The sequence below is a fragment of the Protopterus annectens genome, chromosome 6.part0 (genome assembly GCF_019279795.1).
Source record: "Protopterus annectens isolate FY-2018-M chromosome 6.part0, PAN1.0, whole genome shotgun sequence".
Lineage (NCBI taxonomy): Eukaryota > Metazoa > Chordata > Ceratodontiformes > Protopteridae > Protopterus > Protopterus annectens.
In genome coordinates this window covers 1027962527-1027977809 of record NC_056737.1, presented here as the reverse complement: position 1 = coordinate 1027977809, position 15283 = coordinate 1027962527, and the positions used below count along the sequence as shown (strand labels likewise).

The 15283-nt window shown below is 38.4% G+C and overlaps 1 protein-coding gene across 1 annotated transcript in view; it reads left to right on the top strand.

The window, feature by feature from the left end:
• LOC122804652 (inter-alpha-trypsin inhibitor heavy chain H3-like) overlaps positions 1-15283 on the top strand; it is a 1432534-nt gene that overhangs the window by 511837 nt on the left and 905414 nt on the right. The window contains exon 7 of the mRNA XM_044074635.1: positions 11273-11383. Within this exon, the coding sequence (XP_043930570.1) occupies positions 11273-11383 (111 nt within the window). The remainder of the gene's footprint in view (positions 1-11272; positions 11384-15283) is intronic.

The following is a 15283-nucleotide window of genomic DNA, read 5'->3' as shown; positions in this document are numbered from 1 at the left end:
TCATGTTTCAAACATTGCAAGGATTTTGGAAGAGACTGCGCCTGGGCCTTCATTCTCTCAATTGGTGCACAGAGACCTATCTTTGCATTGAAAAGACTTTGAGTGTTACTTCCCAACCACAAAAGACCCATGAACTGTGAAGGAATGGATCTACGACCCATTTGTAAGCATACCAGGTGATTTGACCTTGTTAGTGCTGGAAGAAGATCAACTTTTTGAGGCTGCAAATGACAGTGGCCTTAAAACTATGTTTGAGACAACGTAAACGTTGCCAGTGTTCTAGAATAAAATCAAGGTGGAATATCCTGAGATTGCCACAAAAGCACTGAAAACCCTGTTTCCATTTCCAACATCCTATCTTTGTGAAGCAGGGTTTTCTGCAGTGCCAGTAACCAAAATGAAATTATGGAGTAGACTGGACATAAGGAACATACTTTGGGTGCCATTGTCTCACATCATCTCTAAATGGGACCATCTCATTACAAGGAAGCAAGCTAAGGGCTCCCACTGATTCTGCACTATGGTGAGTTGTATTTATTACGCACTTTATTATGCTTTATTGTGCGCAAGTGATAGCCGTTCCATGGAAAACACCAGTATGGAGAGCAAAAAAGATTGGAGACCACTGGTTTATTCCATATCAAATTACTTTTTAATTAAATTATGATCTAAAACTGAACATGCTTTGTAAGGGTGCTGTTCTTTCATGCACAGACCGCACATTACTTTTTTGCAAGTTTTCTTCATACAATTCAGTTAACTGAACATAACACATTTAATGTAGACACAATCATTCCAAATATCCCCCTCTCTGTCCATATTTGCAATGTCACTTGGACTAATCACTGTTAATCTGTATCCTTCTGTCTTTTCCCAACCCCAACCAAAACTACTTCAAAAATCATACAAAATGTCTGTGCCTCTTTTTGGCATAGTTAGCATGCCCAGAACCCCCCAAACTTTAAAGAAGTTTTAAACTTAGGTAAACAAATCACTTTTGCCAAAGCCACAATCCACATAACTAGAGTTAATTCTGTCTTCTCTAAACAAATATTTATGACAATAATTTTTATTTGCCAGTCTCCTTCAAGTTAAACAAAATAACATCTTGACATCCTCGAAATTAAATCTGGATTATTTGATTGATGCCCAGAAACAGCACATTGGTGCAGTGGTTTATATTGTCACTTCACAGCAAGAGGTTCTCTGGTTCGATTTTCGGCTGTGGTGCCTTCTGTGCAGAGTCTGCATGTCCTCCCTGTGTTTGTGTGGGTTTCCTCCCACATTATAAATACATGTGTCTGGAGCATTTCTCCCTGGGCCTCCACTGAAAATTGATTTATTCCAAGTCACACTTTCCTGCTAAACAAATGTTAAATAAAAGTAAACTGATTTCCAGACTGACCGGCTTTGACTTTCTTGAAACTGGCCCGATAGAATCAAGGTGAGCATTGACAATGATTTGTTGACTAAGTTGCCTTGTATTTTCAATGATCTTATGATTTTTATGTTAATCAAGCCATAAAATATTTCATCTCTCCATTATTCTTTAGGCTTTTAATTTTTTCCTAATGTAGAGAGTCCAGTATAAACTTTTTTGCTTAAACAATTATCAGAATTTCTTTCACTGATAGAAACACAAGGTGTAAATTTCATAGTGAGAAGTGTGCAGGTTCTGTTAATAAGAGTTTCCCATAGTAACTTTCTCCTGTAAAACATAAATATCCTTGCTATCTAAAGTCTTCACCACATTTTGACTATCAACTAGATTACCTTGTTGGTACAACCCCTTCTGTGTGCATTTCTAAAGTCCTGTTAAGGAGTCTTTCTGTCATCATACATAGTAGGATCCCAAATAGCTAATATCTTCTTCGTACAAACAGAATTTTATTTCAGCATTTTATTTATATATTTATTTATTCATTTAGTTGGTATTCTCCCTGAAAGAGACTACTACTATAGTGAGATTAACCCCATCAACAAAAGATAAATGCAAAAATAAATAAATTATTTATTTAAATTTGTTTATCACGATAGAACAATAATCAATATAACAATAGCCATCTGAGTGGAGGACAGCCACTGTCATCCCTTTACACAAAGGTGGAGCGTCCACCGATCTGGGAAATTATAGACCCATCAGCCTAACTAGCCTGATCTGCAAGGTCATGGAATGATTTATCATGGACTTCATTAAAAAGGACATTGGCAACCTCCAAACACTTGATCCCACACAGTTTGGCTTCATCAAGGGGAGGTCATGTCTGTTAAATTTGGTCAACTTTTTTGAGATAGTCACCAAAGCCATGGACGAGGGGAAGACGGTGCACACCCCCTACCTTGACCTGGCCAAAGCCTTTGACACTATTCCCCACTCAGGCATAATAGATAAACTCTCTCAACTAGGCATCAAACCTTATGTTAGCAGATAGGTAGCTAACTGGCTCACTGATAGAACCCACCTAGTCAAAATAGGGGAAGCCACCTCAAGCAGTAGACCCATATCGAGTGGCGTGCCCCAGGGTTCGGTTTTGGGGCCTCTTCTATTTGGGATATACTTTTCTGAGGTGCAGGCCAAAACCAGTGGGCAATGGTTGACCAAGTCTGCAGATGACTGCAAGCTGGGAGCTGTCATCAATTCCCCTAGTGACATGGACATCCTCCAAGAGGATCTCACGTAAACAAATGTCAGGTGCCAGAAACATGGCCTCAAGCTGAATACAAAAAAAATGCATCATTATCTCCTTTGGGGAGAGTGATGTCCCCACATTATCACATTAATAAAAATGTCCTAAGCACGCAGTCAATCATGAGGAATTTGGGCACCCAGATTGATAGCAATCTGACTTTTGACCACCATGTTTCTTCCATTGTACAGAAAGCTTTCTACATGGCCTACCTCATAAGTAAGGGTATCTCATGCAGGGACAAGGAGGTCATAACATCACTGTATTCTTCCCCTATAAGGCCCATTATTGAGTACAATGCCCCATTCAGCATGTATCTCGCAAAACATATGCAGCAGCTGGAGAGACCACAGAGGTTCCTCACCAGTAGAATCCAGGGCCTCAGAAATCTACCATACACAGATAGGCTAAAAGCCCTATCCCTCTAGTCTGTTTCATACAGACTCCTCAGATGTGACCTCTGTCCGGGACTGCTGCATATTTGCAAGTCAAGTTCCACACGAGTAACCCGCACACACGGCCTCAACCTGGTCTGTGACTTCAATAGGACTTGTTGGCGGGACAGATTTGTATCCCAGAGACTACCCCATCTATGCAATAGACTCCCTCTCCATGTCAAGCAGAGTACCTATTTACCCCTTTTTAAGTGCGGGCTGGATAACTGGATGGGAAATAGAAAATACATCCCTGGGATTCCACCATGTCCTTGCTGGACAGGGGCATTGGGTGCTGATTTGTCTATGCATGGGCTAAACTCTTGGCTAGGCTTATAAATGCCTCAGTGCCAATAGCCTAGTAACTTCCTATGATCAAACAATGACCAATTACAGGCTCAGCTTGGATTAATCAAAATATAATGAAGCAATGTACAGTATATAAATAACAGTAATTTACATTTATGAAAAAGTATAGAAAATGTGATACTATATACAGAGAATATCTAACAAACCAAGTAGCAGAACAGAGATAAAGTAAAGAAGAGTAGAAGCGGTAGAGATAAGGTAGGAGTAGCAAGGCTAAGAAAGCTAACAGATACCAGTAAGATGAAAGAGAGAGCTAGACTATGCATACTGGGGTTGAACGTGTAATGGTATGATATGCGCAGTGCATACTGGGGCTGAACCAGTAATGGTGTGGTACGCTCAATGTATACCAAGGTTCAACCAGTAATGGTTTGGTATGCTCAATGTATACCAGGGTTCAACCAGTAATGGTGTGGCATGTTCAATGTATACTGGGGTTCAACCAGTAATGGTGTGGTATGCTCTATGTATACCAGAGTTCAACCAGTGATGATGTGGTATGCTCAATGTATACCGGGGTTCAACCACTAATGGTGTGGTATGCTCAATGTATACCAGGGTTTAACCAGTAATGGTGTGGTATGCTCAATGTATACTGGGGTTCAACCAGTAATGGTGTGGTATGCCTAATGTATACTGGGGTTCAACCAGTAATGGTGTGGTATGCTCAGTGTATACCGGGGTTCAACCAGTAATGGTGTGGTATGTTCAATGTATACTGGGGTTCAACCAGTAATGGTGTGGTATGCCTAATGTATACCGGGGTTCAACCAGTAATGGTGTGGTATGCTCAATGTATACTGGGGTTTAACCAGTAATGGTGTGGTATTCTCAATGTATACCGGGGTTCAGCAAGTAATGGTGTGTTACACTCAATGTATATTGGGGTTCAACCAATAATGGTGTGCTATGCTCAGTGTATACTGGGGTTCAACCAGTAATGGTGTGATATACTCAGTGTATACCGGGATTCAACCAGTAATGGTGTGGTATGCTCAATGTATACTGGGGTTCAACCAGTAATGTTGTGGTATGCTCGATTTATATCAGGATTCAACCAGTAATGGTGTGTTATGCTCAATGTATGCTGGGGTTCAACCAGTAATGGTGTGGTACACTCAGTGTATACCAGGGATCAACCTGTAATGGTGTGGTATGCTCAATGTATACTGGGGTTCAACCATTAATGGTGTTGTATGCTCAATATATACCGGGGTTCAACCAGTAATGGTGTGGTATGCTCAATGCATACCAGGGTTCAGCCAGTAAAGGTGTGGTATGCTCAATGTATACCGGGGTTCAACCAGTAAAGGTGTGGTATGCTCAATGTATACCGGGGTTCAATCAGTAATGGTGTGGTATGCTCAATGTATACTGGGGTTCAACCAGTAATGGTGTGGTATGCTCAATGTATATTGGGGTTCAACCAGTAACGATGTGGTAAGCTCAATTACAGTTTAGGAAGTTAATCAGGTGGATCAGCTATATGGGCATTTCAAGTTATCTAGTGACAGGGAAAATTATGCTTTAGTGGAAAACTTCACCACACCTGCAGTGCAGAAAGGAAAGCAGCTGAATATACTGCCCTGCAAAATTAGCAATCAGCTTTCTCTGCACTATTGGAAAATCAGGTTTTTGCGCAGGCAAGGTTGACCTTCCTGCTGGAAGATGTGTCTTTAGCTCAATCTCATGTAATACAATCAGTTCTGAGGTTGCTACTCCTTGGTATGAAGACACTTTCTCCCTGATAGTGGTGCTTGGAGAAGCTCACACATTTGTCAATGTGCCATTCCTTTGCTGGACTGTATTCAGCCTCCCTCCCTTCCAAACTCTCATCCACTTTCTGTGAAGATAGTTTGATTTAACTCTTTAGAACCTGAAGTCATCATGTCATAATATTCTCTGTCTCACTGCCTGCTTGTAACTGAATGTCTCTTGTACCGACCAAGTTTTCTGATCAATGCATAAGCTAAACACTTATACCAAGTACTTATGTCTTGTGTACTCCAAAGTATTGTTGAGAGTCCTCAATGCTTCCAGCCCAGACTGGAGCCAAAAGGCTTGTTTCATCAAAAATATGCTTTAAAGCTAAGAAAAATTCATCTACAAAATATTTTATCTATCAAAATGACATTCGTGCAGATTATGGTTCACTAAAATGAAACAAAGAGACTGAAAGAATACTAGGACTGCATTCCTTAAAACAGACTTGGTAATTCAAAGAGTATTGCCTTTCTTAAAGAAGACCATTTGTAATCCAAATATATTCCATTTAATGCAGAAAACATTTGGATATTTACAGCTTTATTTTCAGTTCCGTTTGCATCAGGATCATGCACCCAGCTTCTGTTTTCATTTGGGCAGCATGTGACCATGCCAAAGTTTAGCTATGGTATGCGTTTTTTTTTTCCTTTACATAGGACTTATTACTAATGGTAGTGATATTCAGAAGGGGTGTTTTGTTGTGACAGACATAAGGGAAACCAGCCAGGGAGGGACAGGAATGAGGACCAGTGCTGGATTTCCCATCATCTGGGATGGAGACTTTATTTACTTATTTCAGTTTGATAAGTGGATAAATGGACTGGTCAGCAGAGTCTTTCCAGCCATGACCCAATGGCCACAGTGCAAGACACAAACAGAAGATAATACACAGAGTAAAGAATATACACAGTATCAGAAGCATAACTAACCTAGGCCAGGGCACTTTGCTTGGCAGAAGCTGTTAGGGTCTTGATTGGCAGATATTAACTGGTTGATAGTGCATTCATTTAAATGATGCTATGGAAATAAGGTTTTTGCAATCAGGACTTAAGTGCTTGCTTCAGCACTTCTTGTGTGGTGTGACTTGCTGCAAGCTGCTTGCTACAAAAGTAGCAAGCAGTTTGCTACAGTTTGTCAAAGTTTCTGGACCTGGCACTTCTTAATAGACAAATGATGAGCACCAGGTCAGAATGGAAAATACAATTTTCTTTTGGTTGTGATACTAGTTGTCTTTTGCAGCTAGCTAATTCTAAGCAGCTGGGCCTAGCCTAGAGAAAGTTCTTTCTTCTGTGGAGGTTTTTAAAACAATGTCTAATAAGTATAATGTTATCTTCTTGGCTATCTCTAAATATGTAGTTAGGCTACTTGATCTATTATTCTGTTTTCAGTGGTGGGCACTGTCTCATTTTTAACAGCTAGTACATTTGACAGTGAAGTAGAAATGTGTCTCTGTCATTTACAGGTTGCTAGTTACAGCACTGTAGAAGTTGGGAGTAATGAGATTGTGGTCCTGTAAGTAAAATTAATCTGGAATGCAAGGATAAAAAAGGAAGCCCAGATTCGATTTTAGGTATAAGCACATTTTTAGCTAAGGCATTACCAGCTGTAGGGGTGAGATTGTATACCATAACTTCAGCTGGTAGATTGTTTCGCTAATAAATCCTGCCAGCTTGTTTGACCAATGAAAGAACAGCATCCAAGGTGCTCCTTTTGTACTTTTGTCCTGTTACTACTGGCACACTTCTCCACCTGGAATCATCAAACATGTGGACAAAAGCCCATGAAAAGTAGGTACAACTGGCCATAAATCGGTATACTGATTAACATACAATATACATACATAATTATGTAACCCCTCCCACTCCAGTGGAATTGTGGGATACCAACATTCAAACTCAAATTGAACAGACAAAATACTAAACACAAAATATAACCACTCGCACATCCACCAGAGGTTTCTAAGCTTAGGTCCAGCTTTTGTCTCTTATGCCCATAATAGGATGTTTCAGCAGCTCTCCTGCCAAATATAGTAAAGTTAATTGAATCACATATATCACTACAGACAAACCATAAAAACCTAAATCTCAGTACAGTATGCACCATAGCTCTCAACTAAATAGGGACAAAATATAATCTCAACAATATCAAGAACATATCCAGAAATAATCAGGGACACTTTTTTGTAATATTAGAACTGTTAACTTGAGATGTGAGCAGAATAAGATAATGTGAATTAATGTACATTTTCTGAAGGAAAATAAATGTATAACTCTAATTATTTTCATTATTTATAAAGTGTAGCTCACTGCCATGTATCTAAAACTCACCAGTTTTAGGAGGTATTAAGAGGAACAGAGCTACAATTTGTGTCAAAATCAGGGACAGTTGAGAGGTAAGGTATGCTCTTGCATTTAAACAGCTCCACTAAATCAGGCAAGTCAAAGCAACACTTCAATTCTTCATATTCCCGTCTTTAAATTCCATACCTAATGGAGAGTAAATTGCAAGTACAGATGCCGTTTAAAGCTGCTGTGACTTTATCATTTACTTTTAAGGCTTAGTATAATGAGCAACCCTTTTTCACATTAAAACAACAGAACGCCATTGCTGCCTTCTTCTAAAATACACAAACCAATGAATAATAGTGCAACTAAAACACCATATTAGTTCGAGAAGGAAATTAGCATTGGTTGCTGAGGGGTAGTAGGGGACTAGTATAAAATAAAAGAAGACATTGAAAGTTATTCAGGAAGAAAAGTTGCTTTAGCACTCATTTTTTTTGGCATATGCATGAGAGGTTTGTAAGCCTTAGCACTGTGTGCGTCTGTGTGTGTGTGTGTGTGTGTGTGTGTGTGTGTGTGTGTGTGTGTGTGTGTGTGTGTGTCTGAGGGGAATCTAGTTCAGATCTAAATAAAAGAATCCACAAAATCAACTAAAAATGAATTGTACAGTAAGCACGTTTCTTTATGCCCAACATATGTATTGCAAATGACAGTTAACATACCAATGCAAGTACAGTCTCCTGAAAACCCAAAACCAGACATGTACAGTAACTTGAGAGACTATAGAAGGGAGACCTCACTGGAGTCTGGAGACAGGGATGGAACCAGACAGCATTGGCAACTAGATGTGGATGCATCACACAAAAAAATAATGACTAGGCAAAAGGCCATCAGTAGGAGGAAATGCCTGGCCCCCAATACACAATACCTGTAATATATGGTGTCTGATTGAGCTTGTTATTGAAATGCTACTATGCACCAGTCCAGAGATCACATAATGTTGACATTTCTTACCTGATAGCTCTTGCTCACCTCACTGCAGCTGTAGGTAGTGGCTGCCTCTTTGACATATATATTTTTAAAGAGGGAGTGACTCAAGAGACTTGCACAGATCGGTGCATATATGTCACGTCCATTACCATTAGAAGAGAGTGACAGAGTGTCCTTACTGAAAATTAAAATCATTCTTTCCTGCCACCTTCTGTTTTTAACAATAATCAGTCTGTCTGTTCTGGCGGTACTACATTAACGGTAGCATTCACATCCAAGAAGGCTAGAGGTTAGCACCAGATATGGCTCAAATACTTTTATGACATTGATGACATACAGATTTAGAGGTGTGTGCCTGCCTGGTGTGGTGAATAAGCTGACTGTATGCATGGCATTAATTTGCAAAACAGCTGAGGGTCTGGGGATCATTCTTTAAAGAAATCCTCCTTATTATTTGTTTTAAATTAAACTTTCTAACTGCAAACTACTTTGCTATTTCATTCAGTGGTTGAGTGCTCAAGCCAGTTGATGATTTAATGTGATAGCTAAGTACTATGGCCACCCAGTAAATAAATAAATAAAATCGTGATTTCAGGGATCCACTCGGAAATTCATGGCACCCTATTATTTTAGCCTTAAAACTGGGAAATTCTGAGGAATTCAGTATGGTTGAGAGGTGTGTGTAGTGGTATTACATTGTCGCTTCTATCAGTAATAATTAGATTTGGGGATTTAGTGAGTTTTCCTGGGATGCCAAATATCATGATGTTAGTTTTCAGGAGATTGATTAGATGCATATATTATTCATTTTATTGGCTACTTCCTGCCATTAAAGTGCCTTCTAAAGAAAGGCCCAGGAGTATCCTTCACAAACCATAGTGGGTCATATTCAGCCACATTACTCAGACTCTGGACTAAAATATAAACCATGGGACTAGAAACCCTTGTCACACAGTACTATCACTTCAGCCAAGCCAACTGAATGGGCGGATGCTGAAACAGCAGGAAGAAACTATGAGATTACCTTGGTGTGGGGAAGTCCTGCATGGAAACTGTTCTGGCACAGGCTGGTGAGTCAAAGCAGAAATGACATGGGAAGGAGTGGTTGTCCCAGTCCATTGTCCCAATCTAGTTTCCCAGTCCAGTGGCCATTAAGTGGAGACATGCTGCATTGTCATTGTGCTGTCAGGAAAAACATGAAAACTGTTACTTAGGACTGTATTTATTGCTGTGGGGCCAACGACTGGGACAGACTACTGATTTTTTTTAAAGGACATAAAAATAAATATTTAATGCATGGTGTTCCGTTTTATCCTGCCTGATAACAAGCAATAAGGCAGAATGTCTTAAAATGTGTTTATATGTGTGTACAGGTATACGCACACTTTTCACATATTTATTTTTACTAATATATGTCAGCTCTATTGGTCAGAGCTTGTACTATACTTTATGTAGGTTTGATTTCAGTCTGACATTGTGCTAAACCAGAATATGAATTTTAGAGAAAAAATGGTCTGGGCACACTGGAACAGGCTATAAATAGTTAACTATTTATAGCCTGTTCCAGTCTGCCCAGACCATTTTTTTCTGTGAAGTTATTGGTTACATGGTCTGAGTGCTTTATTTTTCTTGTTCAGAATATGAATTTCATCAATAGGTCAAACCAGTCAAAATGTGAATGTTCATAGGTTCTTATGTTCGTCTTGTGAAGATTCACTGTGTCAGACATAAGTTCATAGGTTCATAGGTAGGTACTAGGCTATCGACCCAAGGGCCTACGTAAGCCTAGCCAGCAAGGTTCCATAGCTTACACCACCCAAGAAAGTTATTTTCCTGAGCCACTGTTCAGCAGAGACACTGAAGTGATCCCTGGGGTGTATTTCCTATTTCCCATCCACTAATCAAGATTTTTCTTGAAGAGTGCTAATGAAGAACTTTGCTTGACATAGATGGGTAGCTTGTTCCAGAGTATAGGAAGACTCTGGGACAGGAATCTATCCCTCCAGCGTGTCATATTTATTGTGTTGACAAGGTTTAGGTCCCTAGAGCGTGTAGCTCAGAGTGATTGGGATTTCTTTAGGTGTAGCATGTCCAACAGCTCTAGGTTTGACATAGCTTTATACGTTAGGCAGAGATCACCTTGGAGTAGGTGAGATGCTACGTAGTAAAGCTGGAGTTTTTTGAGGCGGTCAGTATAGGGCATTTGTTTGAGGCCAGTAATCCTCTTTGTGAGGTACATCTGTGGCATTTCCAGCTGCTGCATAGAAAATGAAATCCTAGAGATTCATGCAGTCTCTCTGTTTGAGTTGTTCTTTGCAACTCTTCACCCTGTATGCAAAGGTGATGAATAAATAGACATTTCTCATCACTGTATCCCATTTACTTTTTGTTCTAAAGGTCTCTAAATGAATGTACTAAATCAATCTATCTATCTATCTATATATATATATATATATATATATATATATATATATATATATATATATATACACACACACACACACACACATACACACATATCTGTGTGTGTGTGTGTGTGTGTGTGTGTATTTGCAGCACATATTGAGTGCTGCTTTGTTTTTAGTTGTGTACTTTTGACTGAACAATTATTGAGTGCATGTTACCTGTTTAAGCATTCTCTTTCAGCTAAAACCAGCAAATGAGGTCTTGCCTCATATTTTGTTCAGTCAATTTAAATATGGAAAATGATTTCTAAGCTTGTCTATTTGTTTACCCCACCTTTTAGATTGAGGCTCACATTTTTGAACCACAAGGCATCCGTTTTTTGAATGCAGAGGGATCATTTATGACAAATGAACTAACTGACATAGTTAAAACCTCCTTTTCTGGACCAAAGGTAATATGATTTTTTCCTAGATATATTTAATTTCTTGCTTATTATGAAAAGTGACATCATTTGTATAGAAAATAAAAACTTCCAAAAGAGGTAAACTGAATATCTGTATGGGTGTATGTATGTGCATGTGTGTTTGCATGGGAATATATCTGCATATATAAAAAGAAATGTATTTTTTCATAGTATAATATTTTTAAAGTGATTAAGATACTTCTATTAAATTGTGATCTTGAGGTTGTCAAGTCATTCCATGATATGTCCTTTACATTCTTGATTGTTTTGTGTATCGGTTATATAATTATATGTTTTGTTATTCAGTTGCTTCTCATAATTGGGTTTATTTAAAGACTGCACACCATACTGTTCTATCATTATGGGAATGGTAGACATCAAACAGACATGTTCCCTGATTCATATTCTAGTCTCAACTCATGCGTGTTCATTTACAAAAGAACCACACAGGATTTTATTGGTCCCACCCTGCTATAAATAATCAGTGTGGTATTTACTGAAGTAGCAGTACGTATTTTAAGTGATGAACAAAATGTGTAGGGTATGTCTGCAAACACACGGCACATGAGAAAGATGTATTTCAAGTGATAAGAACATTAGTGCCCTACTGTGGTAATGAAGGTAGTAATCCAGCACAGATGTTCAAGGATCTGTATCTCAGTGTCGTAGGACTAGAGCTCCAATATCAGCTTTATTTAATGTGATCCGTCTCTAATAAATCCGCTATATTCAGCACAGAGCTATGCCCACCCTGGGTTTTTTATTCATGACTTGTAGAGGTGTGGAAAGCCCTGAGGTATGAGAAACAAGCTTTTTATCAAAAAGGAAAGAAAAACAGCTTTTATTTCTATTCTGCTTAAATATTTTAAGCTGTTGTTATAGTAACCTGTATGATGATACTTTTTTTGTACTTTTCTACTTTTTTCCATGTTTTAGCCCAAAAAGTTATTGGTTTGCATTTTTTTTAGTTTGTTATGGGACCTCAGTCATGTAGCTTCATTGTCATTTGTGGGAAGATTGTTGTAGGAAGTTGTGAGAAGATTTGCTACTGCACTTTTTTCCATAAACAGTGTTACTCTTACATTTCTGCATAGTCTGGTGCAAGACTGTGGTAGAATTGAAGAAGTAAGAGAGAGTATTGTTTGTTTTGTACCATGACTGGTGCTTCGGTTCTTTTATAGCTGTTAAATATTCCAGGTTTGCAGCTAGAGTCATGTTCTGCTTATCATTAACCTAGTTAAAGTTGCATTCCAGTACTTTTATGTTCTCCTGTTCTTAGACCAATAACTTGCCTTCCGATAACCTTTAAACTCTACATGAAAACTGATGCCGACAGAGTTTATAGTCATTTAGAAGAAAACTCAGTTATGGCAGTAGAACAAAAGGGTAATAAAAGAAAATCATATGGAACAAAAGATCATTTGTTGTTAAATAAACTCATAGTGGAGAGCTATAAAAAGGGGAGAATCTAACTATGGCATGGATTGACTACAAAAAAGCATTTGATAGTATCCCACATTCATGGATAAAAGCGTGCTTAAAAATGTATAAGATACACCCTACACTGATCGACTATATTACAGTCACCATGAAACAATGGCAGACCACTTTGCAATTAAACAGTGATAAAGGACAAATTACTATCCCAGGGATAAAAATTCAAACCAGAGTGACTCTCTGTCACCATTGCTATTCTGCCTTGCCCTTAACCCATTAAGCTTGCTTAGGTCATTGCTATAATTTGGCTCCTAGAAAACAAAAAAGTCTAAAGACTTCTCATCTTCTTTCTCGATGACATAAAACTGTATAGCTAATCAGTTGAGGAACTGAAAACACAGCTGCAGGTTGTCAAAACTTTTTCAGATGATATTAGAATGTCATTTGATCTTGATAAATATGCAAAAGCAACCTTTAAAGCAGGAAAACTGCAACACCAGGAAAACATCAGTTTGGGACAAGAATGTGATATAAAAGAACTTGAGCAAGAAGAAGCGTATAAATATCTGGGAATTGATGAAGGATCAACAATAAAACATGAACAAATGCGAATAAAACTTAGTAAGGAATACTTTAGAAGACAAATTAATCCTGAAAACAGCATTAACATCTAGGAACAAGATCCAAGATATAAACCAATTTGCTCTTCCTGTCCTAACTTACAGTTTTGGAGTGATTGACTGGCCCCAAAATGTGTTGGATAAATTAGATTTTAAAACAAGTTGTTTGCTTCATGCTAACCAAATGATCTATAAAAATCAATGCATACCAAGATTATATATTCCCTGCTCCAAAGGAGAGATGGGCCTCTTGAAATTGATTACATGTATAGATCTGCAGTCATGGGACTCCACACATATCTGCTGACCTCACAAGGCCTAAACATAGTGAAAGTTTTGAAACTTGAGGAGAATAAATCTAAGATGACTTCTCTGCTTAACCTAGCAGAAACATAGCAGTGTCAAGCAGGAATGGAAATTAAAACAGAAGTAGATAAAAATCAGGCAGCAACTGAATGTGCTAAAACAAAAGAAAGACTATAAGGTTAAGGACCAGATGAGAAGGCAACAAATATGGAAAATGCATAAATACAGTTGCAAGTATAGAAAATTTCTGGAAGAACCTCATGTTGATCAGGAACAAACACAGGAATGGTTAAGGAGAGGTGAATTCAAATGAGGAGATGAAAGGTTAATATTGGCGGCTCAAGATAGTGGGCTACGTACATGCTTACATGCTTACGTTTACAAAGTCCATTGAACATGTGGAAGAAACAGACAAATGTAGGTTTTTTTAAACTGAATTGGAAACAGTCACACACCTCATTGCTGGTTGTGATATACTAATGGCAGAAAGACTGTATACTGAAAGGCATAATAATGTGGCGAGACTGTTACATTGGAGATTGTGCAAACATTATGGTATTGAAATGGCTGAAAAACACTGGAAACATGAGCCACAAAGCATCATAGAAAATGATGAATTTTATATCACATGGGATCACCCATTACCAACAGTTCAAAAAATAGATGCTAAAAAACTGGGTATAGTGGTCCGAGAAAAGAAGACAAAAGTAGCATTGATCATTGAAATTGCCACACCCAGTGACTACAGTGTCCTGCACAGAGAGAGACACAAAGTCATAAAATAAAAGGATTTTCAAGCAGAAACAAGAGCCATGTGGAAGAAGGATAACCGTATAGTTCCAATAGTAGTAGGAGCAATGGGTCTTATAAAAAGCATCTACAATCATATTCAGATATGCTACCAATACACATAACTCCATACAAACTGCAAAAGGAGTCATTACTGGGCACATTGTGGGTGCTGCGAAGAGCACTTTTGGCTGACCTCAAACTGTGAAACAATACTAATTTCATGAACTTTAATCATAATTTGACTTAGGAATGGGGTCCATTCTTGTCATGGTATTAGAAACCCAAAAGATTTGGAGAAATTAAAAAGGGATATTTTTCAGCAAGTCCTTGGTCACTAAGGGCGTTGCTGGGGTGGTAGAAAAAGCATGCAGTTCAGTCTATGAAGAGGGAGAGAGAATACTGGGTTAGAGAGAGAATATGCATCTTACACAAGAAACATCATTTTTTTGCAGAATGAATACAAGATTTTGCTCTTGTTGGGGGGGTTAGGTAGGCAATTGTACAGAGACTATCAGCAGATAAGGATCACTATACAGTAAATTCTTACTATCAGTTTGTGGCAGACACAAAGTTAATATAGTAGGACATTCCTTAAAAAGTTCTAAACATGGTGCAAAAACAGTTCAAAAACAAATAACAATATGTTCATCATAAATATATGGTGCTTAGACGTCCCTGACAATAGTGGGTTATGTATTCATGGAATATTATAAACAGTAAAGGCAGACCTGTT